At 39.5% G+C, this 20,059-nt stretch overlaps 1 protein-coding gene across 4 annotated transcripts in view; it reads left to right on the top strand.

The window, feature by feature from the left end:
* The window catches only part of HIPK3 (homeodomain interacting protein kinase 3), a 69,314-nt gene extending 50,728 nt beyond the window's left edge, over window positions 1-18,586 (top strand). For 3 of the 4 annotated variants that reach the window (XM_077179541.1, XM_054635064.2, XM_077179543.1), the window contains exons 5-16: window positions 1,108-1,194; window positions 2,064-2,248; window positions 3,015-3,174; window positions 3,578-3,701; window positions 6,054-6,175; window positions 6,307-6,434; window positions 6,534-6,695; window positions 8,185-8,463; window positions 10,664-10,804; window positions 12,252-12,487; window positions 12,756-12,883; window positions 14,531-18,586. In XM_077179541.1, the coding sequence (XP_077035656.1) occupies window positions 1,108-1,194; window positions 2,064-2,248; window positions 3,015-3,174; window positions 3,578-3,701; window positions 6,054-6,175; window positions 6,307-6,434; window positions 6,534-6,695; window positions 8,185-8,463; window positions 10,664-10,804; window positions 12,252-12,487; window positions 12,756-12,883; window positions 14,531-15,004 (2,226 nt within the window). In that variant the 3' untranslated portion in view covers window positions 15,005-18,586. The remainder of the gene's footprint in view (window positions 1-1,107; window positions 1,195-2,063; window positions 2,249-3,014; window positions 3,175-3,577; window positions 3,702-6,053; window positions 6,176-6,306; window positions 6,435-6,533; window positions 6,696-8,184; window positions 8,464-10,663; window positions 10,805-12,251; window positions 12,488-12,755; window positions 12,884-14,530) is intronic. The other variant, XM_077179542.1, reaches the window with a different exon arrangement.
* The last annotated feature ends 1,473 nt before the right edge of the window (window positions 18,587-20,059 follow it).

Below are 20,059 nucleotides of genomic sequence, written 5' to 3' on the forward strand. Positions count from 1 at the left end.
CAGGGATCTCTGCAGTAACAAACAGCTGCCAGCTGCCAGCTCCCAGCACCAGTTGCATAAGATCCCCCCAGCAAGTTGGTAAATCCCCAGCAGCTCTGGGGTTATGTAACATTTCTGCAATTACACCCACACCTGGTTAATCCCTCCCTCTGCTTTCTCAAGCACTTGGGCTTTAGGTGACACTTTACATCTGCCTTCTCCATGTCAGAGCAAGTCCTTGGTGCAAACAGCCCTCCCCAGTTCCTGGAGCTCTTTGTTACCTTGCAGAGGTTAGTTAGGGGTTTTGATATGGGCACTTGCTCATTACTTGCAGTTTTTGTCAAAGTTCATTTGGAAGCTTTTCTGTAATCTGTGTGTTAAAAGCTTTTTCCCTGAAGTCCCACCTTGGCTCTAGGAGCACCAGCCTACAGGTGCTGTCTGTGTTGAGGAAGGAAAATTGTAACAGAAGGTACTATACCAACTCAAAAACCACTCATTCTCTAGGGTGTTTTTGTTTCATACTGAAGTATTTAAAGTATTTACACTATTTGTTGTGTATGTGGAGGAAAAAAATAATAAAAATAAATCTAATATAAAAATGAACACAATAATATTAATAATAATATAATAATAAAAATAGGAATAAGTATAATAAAAAAAAAGAAAAGAAGAAACCAAGAAGTTGAATGGATACTGCCTGGTTTTTGGTTTATTTCTTTCACAGTGATGTGATATTGCTGCTGCTCGAGGTTTAAGGTCTGAGTTTGAGAAAATTACAATAATTATAATAATAAATTACAATAATAGAAAAGCTGTGATATATAAAAATACAGGAGTTTCATTAAACTGCTCTATGCTAGGCTTTCAGCACTTCCTGTGTGATTCATAAGCTATCTGTTGTAATCCAGTACTGTGATTTGTCAGATGTAAAACATTGTAGTTATTGTCTTTTGATTTAGAGAATGAAAGTAGCCAGTAAAGCAGCATACAAATATATAACTGATATACTAATAATTTTGGAAAAAATTAGTGGGTTTTAGGTCAATGAGTACATAAAGTCATTTTGTAGTTATAGGTGAACCTTTTTTGACAGTTTCTAAACTAAGCTTTCCTTTTGTTTTTGTTGAGACATTGGAAGAACACGAGGCAGAAACAGGTATGAAGTCTAAAGAGGCCAGAAAGTATATTTTCAACAGTTTGGATGATATAGTGCACGTGAGTATTAAAGCCTCCTTCCTCTGCAGAAGGAATGTGTGGGAATGACTGGTGATTTTAAAGCATTTTACTGGTTTGGAAAGAAATGCCTTTTAGAATATTATTTATTGTGCCTCAGTCATATTCACTCTTCTCTGCTGCTCTGAGAAAAATGTCTGGCTCTGCCAGCCCTTTGAGCTTTTAGTAAAGATCTTCCTTTTCCATTGCTTGTGTTAAACAGTGAAACTTGTCCTTGTGGTGGGGAACCCTTGAATTTTGTGTAAAATGTATACTTTCTCTTCTACCTTATCTGCCACTGTGGCAAAGAATAAACAAAGAATGCATATGGAACCTGCTTTGTTTATTGTTTGATTTCCAGTATAATTCTGTTATCTTAACAATATAATTCTAAGTGTACTTTTTAAAATTTTGTTTTTAAAAACATAACTGTTTCCTCACATTTCTTTAGCTTTATGCCTCTCTAGTCAATAAAACAATTTTTTGTTGTCTTTCACATCTTAAAAAAAGGATCAAATCTTGTTGCAAAGTTGGCATTAATATGTACTTGAAATTGTTTTTTGAAGATCAACTCTGTAGTTCGAGTTAGACCATAAAAAATCTTTATTTGAAATCTTACTTCTTAAATTCCAAGTCCCAGACTGGAATAAAGCCTTCAGCAGTTTTTAACTGGGGAGGTGGCAAGGGGGGAGTAGTGTGCATGCTTAAAAAAAGTCACCAATTCCAAGCCAGCTGTTTTGGGTTAAGACAAATCCACCATACCCCGCGTGATAAAAATGCTCACTTTATCAGTAGTTTATAGCAGAAAACAGTACCAGAAAGAGTTAAATTAATATGCATATCTTCTATCTGACTGTTTTGTTCTGTGCCAGGTGAACATGGTGATGGATTTGGAAGGAAGTGACCTGTTGGCAGAGAAGGCAGATAGGAGGGAATTTGTCAGTCTGTTGAAGAAAATGTTGCTTATCGATGCTGATTTAAGAATCACTCCAGCTGAGACCCTGAACCATTCTTTTGTTACCATGAAGCACCTCCTTGATTTTCCTCATAGCAACCAGTATGTAACGTAAAATCTCTGTTGTTGCAATTCATTTGTATAAAAGTGTTGTTTTTTCTGCTATCAGAGAGAAAAAAACATCTTTCATCATTTCTGCAGTGTCTTAGAAAATTCTTTAAAGTGCTTGCAGTATTAGATACATCTATTGGGTCAAGGAAACTGCTTGAATAACTGTGTTTTCCTCTGAAAGTAACAGTTAGGGCAATAGATTCCTAAGCTGGTTTTAGGTATGGTTGTTAAAACTCCAGCACTGCAGAAACTTGGGTGTGATTTTTGGAAGTATGAGGAGCCCTAATTCCTGTCAGTCATTGAGGGCTAGAGTAGGCATTTCCTCTTGAAGTTAGCATCTCAGATACTTCCTTTCATGTATTGATTAATGTGGAATATATTGAAACTTTTCTTGCAGTTCTGGAGTTGTATATTTCACCGTGGATTTCCTAAAGTTGCAAGCATTTCACTGAAAGAGCAAGCTTTTCCCATCTATTTAATTTCCTATCTTTCCTGTTTGTAAACAGCTGTTAGAAAATGGTGTTAGATGGAAAGAGAAAGAAACAGCAGTATTTTTCTTGAATATGCATCAGAGAGGCTTGATGTGACCATAGTAACAACAGTGTTTCTGGTTTTCTACCTGTGTGGATGATCCCATTCTGTGAAACTGGGAAATGGGGGTTTGAACTAATTTTTTTCCCCTTATTTTGGGGAATTGTTTTTTACCTTCAACGACATGCAATGGTGATTAAAGCAATTTATTTTCTGGTTCTGATAGAGTGAAGTCCTGCTTTCATATCATGGATATTTGCAAATGCCGATCAAACCTGTATGACTTAAGCAATTGCAATAAAACATCACTCATGAGATCAGTTGCCTCAGGCAGTGCAGCCAACCTGACTGCAAGCTTTACCAAGATTGGTCCTGTAAGAAGTCAGGTAAAATCAATGGTTCATGTTTTTCTTGCTTTGGTTTTGTTTTATTTTGATTTGTTTTTATTGTAAGTTCAATTAATGTAGTTTTTCTAATTAATTTAATAATTGAAAAAATTACATCTGTTAGGTGGTAAAATCTTCTGTCTTTTACTGTTTTTTCCCTAATGTTTTTTTAGACAAATAATTTAGAATATGTTCCAAATTAAGTTACAAGCTGGGGTTGCTAGTGCTGTGTTCTGGTGCCCTCCAGTGGCCCAGTGTGATGGCTTCCTGTGAAATGGATTTGAAACGTTCATTTTTATTAGTTTGTTTTAGTTATTTACTGTAAAAAGTAGTGGGACAAGTGTGTGAGAGATGTAGTTTCACAGTTATAATAACCTTGCCTGTGTTGAATCTGTTCCCATAGGCATTAACTGCATCTGCCCACTCAGTTCTGCACCAAGGGATTCCACTGCAGGCAGGAACTGCTCAGTTTGGTTGCAGTGATGTTTTCCAGCAAGCATTGATTATATGTCCTCCAGCTATTCAAGGTATATTTATCTATAATTGTCACAGTTCCTAAAATATGACTGTTACTGCCTGGCTGTCAGCAATATTTGAGTTTTCTGTTATATCCACTTAAGGTTTATATTTAAACCAACTTAATTATGCCATTAAAATCAGTGTGTGTCAGATACAGATTCATTGCACCTTTCTGAAAAAAAACCAGCAAATCAGCACCTGCAAAAAATGATTTAAACAATCCAGAGGCCACCTTCATATACTACACACATGCAGAGATAAATTTATATCTTGGATAAAATAGGAGAAAAAAGTGTGAAAGGGGAAGCAATAAAAGGAGGGTGTTCTGAAGTAAAATTGGAGAGGAAACAGCAAAGATGGAGTGAGTATCAGTGTCTTATCCTAGTAATAGTCATTTATGGAAATGGGAAGGCAGTTTATATTGTTTGCTTATTATAGTTTTTCTTCCAAAGATGTAATTTATTTATCTTGGTGATGTTCAGCATTGTGTTGAGCTCAGGTCTTGAAGTTATGGAATTTATAGGGAGTAGTTTTGTTTTAAGAATGACCTTAGTTTCCCTTCTGCATTTTAAAGCTTCGGAAACCACCCTAGCTGCACTCTGAAATGAAACAAACCAGAAATATTCAACCTAAACTTAAAGCCCAGGAAGTCTTAATCTCTCTATAGATAAAGACAGATGCAGCAGATTTTATCAATAATATTTTTTGTGGCAGCTGCATTTGCCTTGGGTTCCAGAAACTCAAGAAAGGTCTGACTATTCACAGGCTGCTTCACACAGATTTCCTTCTGAGCAGTTAATTGTTTAAATTGTGTATGTTCTTCACACAATGACATACTCCATAATAAAAACAAACCACTATTGTTTTCATTATTCCCAGATGAATAAAGTGATTTATAGAAAAGGAAACAGCACAGGCAGACACTTTATCTGTGATTTGTATACTGTATTCTTAATATGATGATAACTTTCCAAATTTAATTTCTGCTACAGCTGAAGTGGAGGGGATATATTGTTTTCATCACATAGGTGACGAGTTGCTGGCACAGATGAAAAGGGATATTAATGGTATCTGGCACTGCTTCAAAGTTTCCCAGCCTGGCTGCTCTGTGGAGTATCTGAAGTGCTAAAACTCTCTACTTCTGTCAGAGTTAAGATGCTTCTCTTCTAGATGGCTGTGGGGAAAAAAATCAGTCAAGTGCATTTCAAAATGAAAAGCTTTGAAGTGCGTGGTTTTAACCGAGTATTGTGTTATGACATGAGAGAATTACATCAGATGAAAACTTTCTTTCATCCTCTACTGTAAAGTTTAAAAAAAACCCAGCCAAAGCACTTACAAACTTCAGTGTAGTAATTCTTTAGTAGTTACCTGTGAACACCAGTGCTTAATCTTTGAGTAAAGCACAAGGCATGAAGTGCAGTTAGAAGATGAGATCAGGGATATCTTTTCCTATTTCCTAGCCAGTATTTTCTTCAAGCATGGCTGTTCTGTTGCAATGTCTGTTAAGAAAAATTCCTCTTTCATTATAGTTTGGCATTATTGTGTAAAAAAATGTTATTGTAGTAAACATTGCAGCATTGCTATTATTTTAGCATTGTTAGCATTGCTAACACATTACTTGTGTTAGTTTCCTGTAACAATAATGAAATCTATACAAGACATGAGATGCACCTGTTTTGTATTATGCTCTGGTTTGCATATTGTATATTGTATATTATATACAATATTATTATTTATTATATAATATATTATAGTTTACTATAGTTTGCATTATTTTGATGAAGAGAGGAATAGGAGTATGGATTCTACTGCAAATATTTGATGAGGTAGACAGAAGATTTTACATTGTTTCCCACCAAAGAGATGGTAGCAAAGAGGGACATTATACCTGTGACATTGCCAGCTATAAAAGCTGAGAAGAATGTGTTTCAGCCTGCTGGAAATACAGAGCATGAGGTGTGCAGGAGTCCATTCTGAGAAGCTTTGAAATTCAGTTCTGCTTACTTTTGCCTGTTTCCTTTCAAATTCTTTTAATGTAGTTTGTGATAAGGAGTAAATGCTTAGCTCTGCAGAACTTTCTGCCAAAGTCATTCCTCTTTCTAGTAGTCTGTTTCCAACTAGTAGCTATTGGCAGTTTTTTCTGGAAACTACAGCTCAAATATTTGTGCAGATAAGTTATGGCACAAAAATCTTTTAGGTGTTAATTTGTTTGGCTTGGAAGTCTAAATTATGGAATCAGATCATAAACACATTTTAAAAAATGGTAAAAATGTTTAAAATTGTCATCTATGTTTGCTCACAAAATACATGCAAGACTGCTGTTTGCCTAAAGCTTGTGTATGTGTTTTTCTCCCTGCCAGGAATTCCTACAAGCCACAGCAAACCCACCAGTTTCTCCCTGAGGGTGGATAATGCAGTCCCACTGGTGACCCAAGCCCACGCAATTCAGCCACTACAGATTCGAGCAGGAATCCTTTCTCAGGTTGGCCTACTTTAAAGCAAAACTCTTACTTATTGAGTTAGGGAATGTTTTGAACTGGTCTGTGCTGAGCTCCAAGCAGCAAGTGTAGCTTCAGGGAATTACCTGTGCCATAAAAGTTCTGTGCTCCCCAGCAGGCGTGGTCCAACCAGACGCAGCAGATCCTGGTTCCTGCATGGCAGCAGGTAGCACCAGTAGCAGCTCCACCAACATCTCTGCCCTCTGATCCTGTGGCTGGCCCACAGAGGCTTGGAGAATGGGGGTAAGTCCTACTTTTGTGCCAAGTGGCTGGGATTTAAGAAGGAATGGGGGTGCTGGTGAGAAAGACCTGCAGTATAAACCTGCCTTTCCTTTTCCTCAGGAAGATGATTACCCAGGGCACCCACTACAGCTCAATGATACCACAGCCTCTCTTAACACATCAGATAACCTTGTCTGCCCCTCAGCCAATTAGTGTGGGCATTGCACACGTTGTCTGGCCTCAGCCTGCAGCTACCAAGAGGAACAAACTGTGCCAGAACAGGTCAGTAGAATATTTCTAAGACAGAACATTCAAAGACAGTGTATCACCGTCAGGGTTCTGTGTACAAATCACAAACAGGATGGGACTGCTGGGAACGTGCCTTGGGCTGGTTTATTTTCAGCATCAGCCTCATTACATGGTTATGGCAATGGGAAGATGCCAGCAGCTCACATCCCAGGCAGCAGACCAAGAACTTACAAAGTTTAAAAGTTTATAAGTTTTTTGACCAATCACACAAAGCAAAAGCATATTCCCAGTAGTTCCATCCAACCACTGTAAGCAGACGTATCTTTGGTTAAAACAATGCTTGCTTTTTGCAAACACATTACCTGCATGTAAGCCTTGAAACACAATGCACAGAGCTCCATTATTAAGCCTAGAACTTCCTAATATCTCACTAGATAAACTTTTCTGTAGCTTAGGGAGTTATTCTAGACCAGCGTTAATACACAGACCATTGTTCTATTTGTCTTTACTTTTCTACTTCTTACATAATTTTTCTGCTGACCAGTCTTATAGCTACTGCTTAGCTCTAATCACAGTTCTGCTGTCTCTGAGGCCTGCCTTTTGCAGCTTTCCCACACAGGTGGGATTCCCACAGCTGTTATTGCTGTTTTGTGGGCAACGGAACAACTTGTAGAAGTGATATCTTTGTTGGACACAATTCCTCTTAGTCTTTTGGGAAAATGTGTCCTTTCTCTTGAAGTTATTTTGGTGGTAGACTAGATGGAACAATACTTGCAATGCTAATTAGTTTTAATTATTTTTGATTAGTATGTGCCTATCATGGTAGAATGTTGTCTTTGCAGGCTTTGGGAAAGTGTAAGAATGTCCTGAAGTAGCTCTAATGAGATATTCCTAAGTTTACATGAAGGAGGATATATGAGGTTTAGACAACTAAAAATAAAGAGAGGCTGTGTAACAGGGTTGCTGTGTGCCTTGCAGTCACCTTTCACTGATAGCCAAAAATACTTCAGCTGCTTGCTGAAGAAAATATGCCCCAGTGCCATGCAAAAGATGCTCCATAAGGGGGAAAGTGTGTGGGTTATGTGGGCAGTGTCAGCAGTCTTGTATTAAGCAAGGGGTTCATCTGGAGGCTACCAGCTTTTGTTTTCAAGGAGAATCCTTGCAGGAAATCCAGCTGGATTTTATTTGCTTGTTTTTCACCCACATGGGTTTTTCATTTGTTTTTACCTTTATAAGAACGTGGCATTTTCAGTATACTGTATTCAATGTTGATGTCTTTGATATTACATACTTGGTATCTTTTTTGTCTGAAACTGTCCATGCCAAGTATTTTTGTTCTGTGTTTTTCTAAATTGGTGGTTTAGCCTACATTGTCTGCTTTTTTAAAAATTGGTGGCTTAGCCTACGTTGCCTGCTTTTTTTAAAAATAGGTGACTGAGCCTACATTCCCTACTTTGGTTTCATTGAAAACAGCCCAGGCTGAGATTCACTAAATGCCAAATTGTTGTTTTTTCCTCCTCAGGAGCAACATGCTACAAAACACCAATATCCACAACTCAGCCTTTATCTCTCCAAAGATCCTCAACCTGAAGGCTGTCAAGAGGATAAGTTGTATAGAAGCACAGGACAATCTCAACTCGGAGGGGCAGGAGGCCTCTCTCAGGCTGGCCCCCGAGCCCCCTGTCCCCAGCAGCCCCCGCCAGGCGCTGTTCCTGGGCAGCTCCCCCAGCCCCGTCAGCGTCATCACCATCAGCAGTGACACCGACGAGGACGACGTGGCACGGACGCACTCGCTGAGGGAGTGAGCATCTGCCTTGGGTTTTGTTAGGCTTGACTTAGATGCAGCTGTCCCAGCCATTTAGCTTTTCTGTTTTTCACATTCTGTGCTGCTTTAGTGGGTGGGTCTGAGCTTCACATGAGGGGATGCTGAGCTCTGTGCACAGAGCAGGGAGACAAAACAATTCCTGCTCCAGCTGGGCACCAAGGACAAATGATCCCAATCTCAGCCCAAGAGCACAAACCCCGTGGGCTGCAGAGAGAAAAACAAGCAGGGTGGGACTGCAGGGGCTAAAGCTGGAATGGGACAATGAACTGCAAGATGCAAATGGAGCAGAACTGATCCAAGGGAGAGAGCCCGGGAGCGCTGGTGCATTTTGGGGCCATTTTGGTTCATCTTGGGTGCAGGCCTGGCTGGGCTCTGGTGCTGCCCAAGGTGGATCCATGGAGGAGATGCTTTGAATCAATCCCTGCTTGATTCTTTAGCCCTGTCCAGTCTCTGCTCTAGGCCAGCCTTCTCAAGGCATCATTAGCACTGATGCCTTCAGGTTTAGATTTCATATTTTAGATTTTCATTAAATCTAAACCTGAAGGCATCAGTGCTAATGATGCTTTGTATTGCTTTAGTATGTAATTCTGAACTTCAATTCAGATTTTGTATTGCTTTAGTATGTGATTCTGAACTTCATATAAAGTGTTAGCAAGTTCTCTTCACAGTCTAGTTAGACAAAACAATCCTTTTCCAGCCTAAGGACACCATTGCAGCTTCAGGCCCAAAAAGTGTAAAACAGCAGTGAATTGAGGAGGGGAAACTGGGAGGATGGGACTTCGTAACCTGAAGCTGTAATTGGACAATTAACCCCAATATGTAAATGGACCAGAACTTATAAAAAGTGTGAAAACTTGGGGTGACTTGGGGTCCATCTTGGGTGTAGCCCTGGCCAGGCTCTTGTACTTCCCAAGGTGTATCCCTTGAAGGCCTAATAATAAATCCCTGCTTTATTCTTTAACTCTATCTAGCCTCTGTCCCAGGTAGCCTCTCTAGGCATCAGCGCAGCTAATGAATCTGAGTTCAAAAAGGACAAGCATTTTGCTCCTAATCAAGTTTCAGCAGGCACTGTGTGCACTGTAGCACTCTGTTACTGAAGCACTCTGTTACTGAAAGGGAACAACACTGTCAAAAATCTACCACATTAATCTGTGTGTGTTATGCCTTTTCAAACCATAGTTTTTTTAGGCCTTTTTTCGTAATGCCATGCCCTATTTATTTGTTAAAGAACAGTATTCTTGCTGTATATACTCAACATTACCATTCTAGTAGTAGCACCCACTAGATACTATTACATACCTGTGGGTAGAAAGTACTTCTCTAACAGTGTGAAAAGGTGAACCTTTGGGTGCAAAAGCAGGCGCTGGGTATTGTCCTCCAGTGGAGTTTTCTTTCACAGAGCCATCACAGAAGCATGCAAGGCTTAAAAGTCTAATGTTTGTTTGACTTCCTCTTTACTTGTAATAATTCTGAGCTGGAGGAACATGCATTTTAAATCTGAGCTTTGTCAAAAGTTTCAAGGCTCTGAACTCCTGTAGTAGACCATTTTAATCTACTTGTTTTAGTATTGATTCAGTTAAAAAAATTACCCATTTAGTAGGTTTCAAAAAAGAATACTGTAAAGGTTTAAAGCCTGGTTTGGATGTAACAGAAGGAAGGAATTGGATACTAGTTTACATTTAAGGGGTCTTTTGTAATGATGAGCTGTGACGGTGTTCGCAGGGGTCTCTGGTTGAGGAAAGAGACTAGGATCTGACTCTATGTTTCAGAAGGCTTGGTTTATTATTTTATAATATATATTACATTAAAACTATACTAAAAGAATAGAAGAAAAAGTTTCATTAGAAGGCTAGCTAAGCTAAGAACAAAATAAGAAAAAATGATAACAAAGGCAGCTGTCTCGGACTCTCTCTGTCCGAGCCAGCTGTGCTGTGATTGGCCATTAATTACAAACAAGCACATGAGACCAATCACAGATCTACTTGTTGCATTCTACAGCAGCAAATAACCATTGTTTACATTTTGTTCCTGAGGCTTCTCAGCTTCTCAGGAGGAAAAATCCTAAGGAAAGGATTTTTCATAAAAAGATGTCTGCGACAATGGGCCCTTTTTTATTGCACAGTTTTACCTAGGTGAGTGGTGAATGTGTGTTTGCTGACTGTGTTTTTGTGTGCAGGTGTAAGGGGAGCCTGGAGTGTGAAGCCTGCCAGAACACCCTGAACATGGACCGCGTGTGCTCCCTGAGCAGCCCCGACAGCACGCTCAGCACCAGCTCCTCGGAGCACTCCAGCCCCTCTCCTTGCAAGAGATCCAACAGGTGAAAACTCAGCCTCCTTGCAGAAAAAGGAAGATCTTGGTATACAGCAGGCCCAGTTGATACTAAAAAATGCACAGGTTTTGTTATGTTGCCAGCTGGTGAGGGTAAATGATCTGTTTAAAAGTTGATTTGCTGGCCTGCAGTTGCACAGCACAGACTGCTCTGTTCTTGTTCCTAACAGATCTGTCTTGCTGCAGTGGAAGCTTTCAGAATACTGAATGAATGGTGCTCACACAGAAAATATAAACATGTTGCATGCAGCTTCCTTTGGAATAAAAATCTTCTAGAGTTGCAGGATTAAATAAGCCTAAATAGTATGTGACAGATTTGGTCACCATGTATTTTTTAATTTTTGCAGTCTCTGATTTTTCCATTGTGTATCTTGTAATCTTTCATGAAATTGATGCCTTTTTTCTTCTATAAAAGTAAGGCTCACTTAGGGTGAACACTATTGCTGTGAACAGCTTTGAAATGTTTTTATCTTCACTGCCTCATGTCTAGCTTGAGCCTTCAGCAGTTTCATGCTGAAAAATAAATTCTAATTAAGGTCCTAATGATAAAAGTTTGTTTAGAATAATTAAAGCTTCTGTCAGAGCATGTATTGACAAGGAGGTGGAACTCTGAGTCTGCATCAGGTAGTCTTACTGGTTGGTAGTTAACACTGTCAGTCTTTTGATATTCTTTAATATCAAAACATTCAAAAATTCAGCTAAGTTTTTATAAAGACCTACTTGATTTTAGGGTATTTTCTTTGAATTGTAAGGAGCTGACCTGTAATTTACTTCCCCTTGCGAATTCAACTTTGTCAATAGCAGAGGAGTGTGTTGGATTCTGGTTTCAGTAGCATTCTACAAAGTCATGTAATTAACAACTCTAATCAAAAGTTAATGATATAGAAGTACAATTAATTGCTAAGTAGTTGTCACATTATTACTGTTTGTTACATGAAAAAACTACTCAGAATTACCTGATTCTGTTGGTTAAATCTTCAGACTTTTGTGGTGGCCCTCGTAGTGTCAAAGTACTTTTCACAAAAAGTAATTTTCATAAGTGGTTTTATTTGTGATGTCCTATTTTAAACAGCATGCAATAAGGACATGTTGCATGAGCTGTAAAATCACTAAAGGACTTGACCATGCATTTAGGCATTAGTGAATTCACTGCTGTTTCTTGTATGCTTAAAGTTAATAATGTATTCCATCAATTTTTAATATAAAGGAGTTATCTCTTTTCTTTGAGCCTTGCAATATATGGGTAGGATGAGTTTGAATATATGTGCCTGTGTAATTACAATGCATCATTTTTATCCACCTTTGAGCAATTTCTATATATAATTTAACTTTAAATTATAGTAATTTCACTAGAAATTAAATGTGTTAATTTAAGAAAATGTACCTCTATCATGAAAATCTCTCTGCTTCATTGCAATACTTTTATTTTTTGACAGTATGTCAGATGATGAACAGGAGAGTGGATGTGATACAGTGGATGGTTCCCCAAGCTCAGACTCCTCAGGACATGACAGCCCCTTTGTGGAAAATGGCTTTGTAGACAATAACAATAAAAATAAGGAAGCAAGAGCCTCAGTTAACCCTGAAACCAAATCAACTGTTTGCACAGTAGTGGTACCACCCATGAGACTTGAAAACAGGTTACATCTTGAGGAACAGATGGTGAATACAGGTAAGTTAGTTCAGGTGTTTTTATATGCCAGTAGATAAGAATAGATGTTTCAGTATTTATTTATTCAATATACATGAAGATTTTGATCTACTCATACAACTGCTAATCTGTAGTAACCACTCCTAAACAGTGCTAGGGTTTGACAAATAATTGGTGTATTGTATTATTATTTTCCCTGCATGCTTAAGCAAATGAAGCCTTGTCTAACTTTTGCCAGAAGAGAATAGTGACAACAAAAGCATGACATTGTTTATTTCTTCCTTGGAAGACGCTCCGTGCCAGCCACTGAGGAAGGGTCGGTCTGTCCTGGGGAGAATAAACCAGTCTTGTGTGGTGGGGAGCCGTCAGCAGAAACTGACATCAGCATTCCATCAGCACCATGGGAACTTCAGTCAGGTATGTGTGCTCACGCCCAGCAAGCCCCAGACACTCAAGAAGTTGAGCTCCAAACTGAACGCTCACCGTTTCAGTCGCTGTCTGTGGCAGCTGCAGGTTTTCAGCAGCTTGATTAAAGAAGTGTTCAAATCTTGAAAAGTGGATTTCAACTTACTGGGCAAGTCATAAGGATTTTTATTTTGAGTAATTTTCTTAACATAGCTGACTTTATTAAAAATAAAAACAAACCAGAAAAGCCACGCTGGGAAAATTGTCAATGCTTGCACTATATCAAAACACCAGACGAAAATAAAAATATGTTAGCATTTATTTTTCCTACATCCTAAAATACTCATAATGTGCAGTTAAAATCTGCAGCTGTATCTCTGTGTTGTTCTGTCAGTAGTGTGCATGAAAATCTTTTAGTTTGAGTGTCCAGAGGTGAGATATAGCTCAGCAAACCCAACTATTTCTTGCCTTTGCTGCCAGGTAGTGAAGCTGGAGGGGAGATGAGACTCTGATTGTAGTTCCATCCAATGTTAGAAGATACCTAAAGCTAATTTAAAAGTTACTTTTATCATTGCCCAACAACACAGCAAATGTGTCTGCTGTGGCTGGGGACTGAACTTGACACGTGACATCTACCTTAAGCCCCTTTTAATTAATTATCTTGGAGCTGTAGCTGCATTGAGCTTTTGGTTAGATAGCTGGAGGTGCATTAATGTTAGAGCAGTACCTGTTTGTGTAAGTCTTGCAGAGAAACTGTGAATATTGTCAGTTAAATGCTAAATGAAAGCATGCTATGTGTAGATAAGAGGATTTAGCAATAATGAGTTGAATAGTTTAGATTGAAAGAAACATTTGGGTGGGTGACACAGTCTCCCCTTCTGCATGATTATGCAAAAGGATTGGTTTAATTAATTCTAAGCAAACCTTAATATGATCAGCATGGTATTAATTTTTAATCTCTTCAGTGTCTGCAGCTCCTCAGCCTCTTGGCAGAAAGCATAGAACGTTATTTTCATTACAAAAATTTATGCTGATCCTTCCTTCCTTCTTTGGTAGATGCCCTGTGTAGTTTGAAGTCTGCATCATTTAATGGGAGTAATTGATTTTTAGTCTTTTCTCTTTATAACTGTTAATGATTGCCACATCCTCCTGTGATCATAGACCTAGACTTCTGTTTGCCTAGTTGTCTCAGATATTTTTCAATCCGTTTATTATTTTTCCTGCTCTCCTCTAAAATTTCTCTCCTATTTGTCCTCTTTGTGCCTCATTATGGTGCCCAAACTGAATGCAGCACTTCCAATTGATGCCAAGCCAGTGCTGAGTAGAGTGGAATAAGCACCTTGCTCATGTGATACATGGTATTTCTGTTAAAACAGCCCAGCATGGCATTTTATCCTTTTTTTTTTTTCCCTTTGCAAGAGCATTAAAATAACTTGTGTTCCGTTTTCCATCTCTTATTGTCTGTGCTGCTGCCTAAATAGCTAATGTATCTTTTTTTTGTTCTGTCGAAGCATTGATAATCCCCGTCTCTATATTCCTCCTGATTTTAAGTTGACTAGTTTTAGTGCATTCTCCTCCATTTTTCCCCTCTCTGTGCTCTGTGGATCTCTAAGCCCTGCCTGTTTCTCTCTCTCTCTCTGTGTGTGTGTGTGTGGCCAGGTCCAGCACTTCTCCTCGGGGCCGCAGGAGTGGAACAACAGCAACTTTGCCCCGCGCCGCCCGCAGCAGCCCCAGCAGCAGCAGCAGCAGCCTTTCCTGGTGGGCACCGTGGCCAGCCACGCCTTCTCCCTGCCCCAGGGCAGCCCCAGCCACCTGCCAGGCAGCTCCCACCTGGGTGGGCAGCCCACCTTGCTGCCCTACGCCTCTCCAGCCCCCGTGGCGCACCTGCTGGCCTCGCCCTGTGCCTCCCGCGCGCTGCTGCAGCACCCGCCCTACGGGCTGAGCCACCCCGGCAACGGCATCGTGCACCAGGTGCCCGTGGGCATCAACCCCCGCCTGCTGCCCTCCCCCAGCCTGCAGCAGACTCAGTACAAAGCCCTCTTCCCACCCCACTCCTACGTGGCCGCCTCGCCCGCCGCCTACGCCGCCTTCCCGCTGAGCCCCAGCAAGCTCGGCCAGTACCCCTTCATGTGAGAGCTCACCCCGTGCTCAGGAGGGCTGGCTGGAGAAGAAACATGGTGTTTGTTACGTATTTAGCCATGGCACAACAGGAAAATTATTTTTTTGAATCATGTAGACTTGGGTGCAATTTAAACAACTCTGAGCTTTAAAAAAAAAAAAAAAAAAATACAAACTCACTTTTAATGTGTTTTGCACATTTGGTATAACTTGTCTTTGGTCATGTTATCTTCTTATATAGTAACTTTAGACAGGTGACTTATGGGAGCAGAAATCTGGTTTTGCTCCTGCTATTTTTTATAAAATTGCCTTCTAACTAGTGCAAGACACGTCTACATTTGGGAAGCCATTCAGTGTACAGAACTAGAGCAACAGATGCACATGTGTCAGCAGTACAGGTGTAGAAGTAAACTCGTTTGTGTTGCGTATCTTGGTGTTTAAATGTTGAGTCACTTATCTAAAAGTTGAGCTGTTGTTCTTCACATTGCATGTGTCTTTTGCATGGGCAAAGAAAAAGGCCTAAACATTGCTCTTAAATGTTGTTGTCCTAATAATCTCAGCTGCATTGTAAACTGTTCCCACACATAGTGCCTTAAATATTTGAGGTTGTTAATGTTATTACTTATATATAAATGTTGAGGACTGCAGCACTTAAAAATTCAGATCTGCTGATTTTTTGATAGCGTAATGCTCATTTTGGGTTTTGTGTGGTATTATTTTAGTATTGGGTGTATTTTCCTGATTGAGAAGGCAGCATGTTTTGCTGTAGCTGAATTTTGCTGTCTTTTTTTTCCCCCCCAGAATGATCTAGCTTCAAGACAGGACTTTAGTAGTGCTTAAGGAAAGTTGATTCAGTAGCTATTGGGTAGAAACATGCAAGACAGTATTTCATACTGGTAAATGGAACTGCAATACGACCTAAGTAGTTTATTTTAAAAGTATTTGTCTAATTGGATATAATAAAATGTTTAGAGGTGAGGTAGGCATGACTGACTAGCTAATGAAAGGAGAAGCCAAGTGCTCGTTGATCCATGATGTGGTTTCATCTTAGCTTGAGCAAACCATGCAGTATTTAATAACTAGTAGCAGAATATTTACTGTTGAAGCTTGAAAAAGATGTGAGTTCTTTGTGTGCAATCTTTCATTTATGCATGGGAGAGATTTTAGTCTTTTTACATGAATAGTATTTGTTTTAGCCTGTTGTGGGTGTTTGCTTATTTAATACATTCCGTCAGGGACGTAAATTACATGCTTTTTGCATTATTATTATTATTATTATTTTTTTTTCTCTCCTTAGGAAGTGTGTCTTTTTGTTTTTTGTTTTGTTCAAATGAAGTTGCTTTTGCAGCACCAAAGACTTAATCATCCATTTCCTATAAAAGGTAGCTACTTTTTCATAGACCTCAAGTATACTGTAGTGTAGAGATGGGATTTATGGAAGGTATTAAGCTGAGGCTGTGTTTTAGCTTATGGGCAAGTAATAAATTGTATCATTTATCTTGAATGTATCATAGATAAGCTGCTATATAATGATTGCCACTTCAGATAGCTGTGAAATTAGGTGATTAACTAGTTCTTTCTTAGCCTTCTAATTTCTGTACAAGTCTAATTACATGAAATAGAAGCTGGGGTTTGGGTTTGGTTTATTTTATTTTTTTTTTTAATTTTTATTTTGTTTTCATGTTTGAAGTGTCGTAACTACTATACTGTAAATGATGGAAGATGATTGCATATGTTTTTTTGGGGTGTGTTATTTGCATCAGTATTTTATCTCCATTAACTTTGAGCTCATCACTGCATATAAGTGGATGTATTAATGTAACTTAATTTTTTTTATGTTTTCATATTGGCATTGTGTAGACACTTAAGAAGCTGCATCTTGCAGGCTTGACTTAACTTTTTTTAAAACAAAATCTGGAATACAATCCTTGCAATGTTGACTGGAATAAGAGTGCAAAGCATTTGAGTTTAACTCTGTCAATAAGCTAATAACTGGTAATCTTTTTCTTTACTCCACTAACACAAGCAGTGTTTTATTTAATGAATGTCTGAATGAAATAAATGTGCCTACATTTGATTTAGTTTTTAAGTAATTAAAATACAACAGTATTAGAACAAAAAAAAAAAAATAGAGAAAATACCAGCAGTACATTTTTAATCACACTGAAAATTAAGAAATGTAATTTTTCCCAAAACTTTCAATGTTTGTAGTAATCAACTCTATGCATTTTGTACAAGTGTGTGTGTATATAAAGTATACATTAGCAACTAGGAGTATCCTGATGAATTTGAAATCTTACCAACACGTATGTAAAGCCTAAACATGGGGAGTCAAATTGGATGTCCACCTTTACCACTCAAACTTGTGCTGTTTTTCTGTTCACTCCCTTTTTTTGGTGCTCACTCCATTGCAGGCAATGGACACACCAAGAACCACCAATGCAAGCAGAGCACATTGATTTTTGTATCGTGGTAACAAAAAAAAAATCAACAAAGAAACAACAAAAAAAAAACCTGCTTTTTTTTTTTTTTTTTTTTTTCCTGGGGCCACGGGGATCATCATGGGTCTGATGTGATTTCTGTACTTTCTTTTTACCGTGCTTAAGGTTTGGAGCTGATGTGCTTGTTGAATTGACACCGTTCTCTGTGTGTCACCACCACAGTGTCCTGCCCTGTGCAGGGAAGGGTTGCTGGAAACGCTCCCCCAGATTAGATCTGCTGCTCTTTCTTTGTATTATAATCTTAGAAACGTCTGCATTTTAAAGAATGAAATATTTGGGATCCTATCACAAATTCAACACCCCAGGTGACTTTCCCCCCTCCTCCCGCAATGTACTCTGAGAGAACAGACTCTTGTCACTGCAAGTGTCTGGGGCCCATCTGCAGAAAAAAAAAAAGCTTTCAGGGTGAGGGCCTTTTCTGTGAAAAAAGTCATCCTCTGAGAAGCATTTTTACACAATACCGTTTTAATGCCTTTTTTAAATAAAACACTGCATGACTATGGAATTGCATATCTGCATATTACTTTTAATTTGCAAGGTTTTATATGATGAATTTCTTGTGTTCAGTTTTTAACTTCAGGGTGTTTTATTGGTCAAATATGCTACTGTATTAACTCCTCTTTTTTTGTTTTGTTTTAATTTTTAAATTTTCTGTTTTTACTGCTAATTAACGTGGTTTGTGTTAAGTAAAAGTTAAATCACACTGCAAGCTGTAGGAAGACTTGTTCTAGAAACACCCAGTGATAGAGACTTGATTAATGAGGTTGAACTGTTACTGTTTAACAATTTGTAGACTTGTGGCTTTTTTTTTTTTTGCTTTGGATTTCTCTGCTACACTAGTTGGCCATGTAGCAATTGCACTGTGCAATATTACAATATGAGGACTGGGAAAATTTTTTATGGATGTAATGTCTCTTACAGTTTGCGATAGTATTTCTTTCTAGTTCTCAGTGATTTAAATGTGACCAAGCCTTCTGTACTTTGTCACAAAAAGCGGGTTTTCCAGGTGACTATTTTGGTGAGTGTCAAAATAAGAATTTATGGTGTATTACTGTCAAGATTCACTTTGAATTAAAATATATATTGCAGCAGATGACTTCTGGTGGCTTTTATTTTGTTGCTGTATTACATGAAAGCAAATGATGAAAATTCACAGAGAGGGCTCTAAAATTCTGATGTGATCATTCAACTGAACTTCTTTTTGAAGTTTTAAATTTGATTAGCTTGCTTCAGAGGGTCTTGAGAAGCCCTCTTCAGTGCAGCCACACCTCGAAGGCTCTTTGTTCTGGATGTCCCACTTTTACAGCCTCAGTGGAAGGTGATCTGGCCCAGATAGCAGCAGACACCTCAGTGCTGCTGAGCTTTGTGCCAAGCTGGTGGCAGCTGCTGCTGGGCCAGCAGGACGGTGCTCCTGCTGCCACAGATGGCCCCACATGGCCAGTGCCTCCAGATGGCCACCTGCTATGGACCAGACGTCCATGGAAGGCACATTTGGCCGTGCTGTTGTCAGCCAAATGTGCTCACTGTGCCCTGGGGCTGCAGTGCTTCCTAAAGCTGGTGGTTGGGTGGGGGTTTCTGTGCCTAGCACTGTGTTTCAGGGTCAGTCAGAAATGAAATGTAAAAGGCTGAAATGACAGTATAGTGTATTTTTGATGCCAGAATAGTTCAGAGCTGACAGAAAGCTTTAAAGTGCTAAATGCAAGGATCAGGTGAGATCTGGTAAGATCTGATGAGGATCAGATCCTGCTGATGTGGATCTGTCACTGTGCTTCAGTGCAGTTGGTCAGTGTCTGCAAAGCTTTTCCTGCAGCTCTGTGCCTCAGGTGATGTGTAAACACCTCTGTCCAAATTCTGCAGACACCTGTGGCTTCAAAAGCTGCTTCCTTTCCCTTCTTTACAGCCAGCCTTGTGTATTGTTGACTTTTAAATGCATATTGGTGTCTAGATCCCACTTTTCCCATAGCAAACAGGGCCCCTGGCTCAGTGCATTTCACACTCTCACTTCTGGCAACATCTAACAAAGAAGGAAAGGCAGCCTGAGCCTTTCAAAGTGAATTCTCTGCCTGTGAAGTCCTTTCTGTTAGTAATGATGCCCAGTTGTCCCCTGTGTTCTTTCCCATCCTGTGGACAGGCAGTTATGTGTAAGTCATCTTCCTCTTTAACTTTCTTTAGGATGACAAACACTGCTTTAAAATTGGGTATTTTCCCTGTCACTAAATGCAAAGTACACATTTGTACTGCAGTTAAGATGGGAAATTCATTCAAGGAAAACCTTCCAGAGTCAATGGGGCTGTCACATGCAGGACAAAGGGGTTCAGTGAATGAGCCTGGCTTTTCAGCTGGGCAGGTGATCAGTGTCTGGGAGGCAAGAGAGAAGCTCTGTTTGCTACAGCTCACAAAGCAGTGCTGGTGCCTGTGGTGGAGTCACACTCAGCCCTGCAGCTCATGCACACTGTGAAGCTCCTGCAGAGGACTGAGGCAGCACAGGTGGAAGTTTTGGGAGGGCTGTGGGCAGTGCTGCTCCCCACTAGAGAGGGAAAGGTTCAGCAGGTGCTGTCTGAGCAGGGCA

Source organism: Agelaius phoeniceus, chromosome 6 (assembly GCF_051311805.1).
Source record: "Agelaius phoeniceus isolate bAgePho1 chromosome 6, bAgePho1.hap1, whole genome shotgun sequence".
In the NCBI taxonomy this organism is placed as follows: Eukaryota; Metazoa; Chordata; class Aves; order Passeriformes; family Icteridae; genus Agelaius; species Agelaius phoeniceus.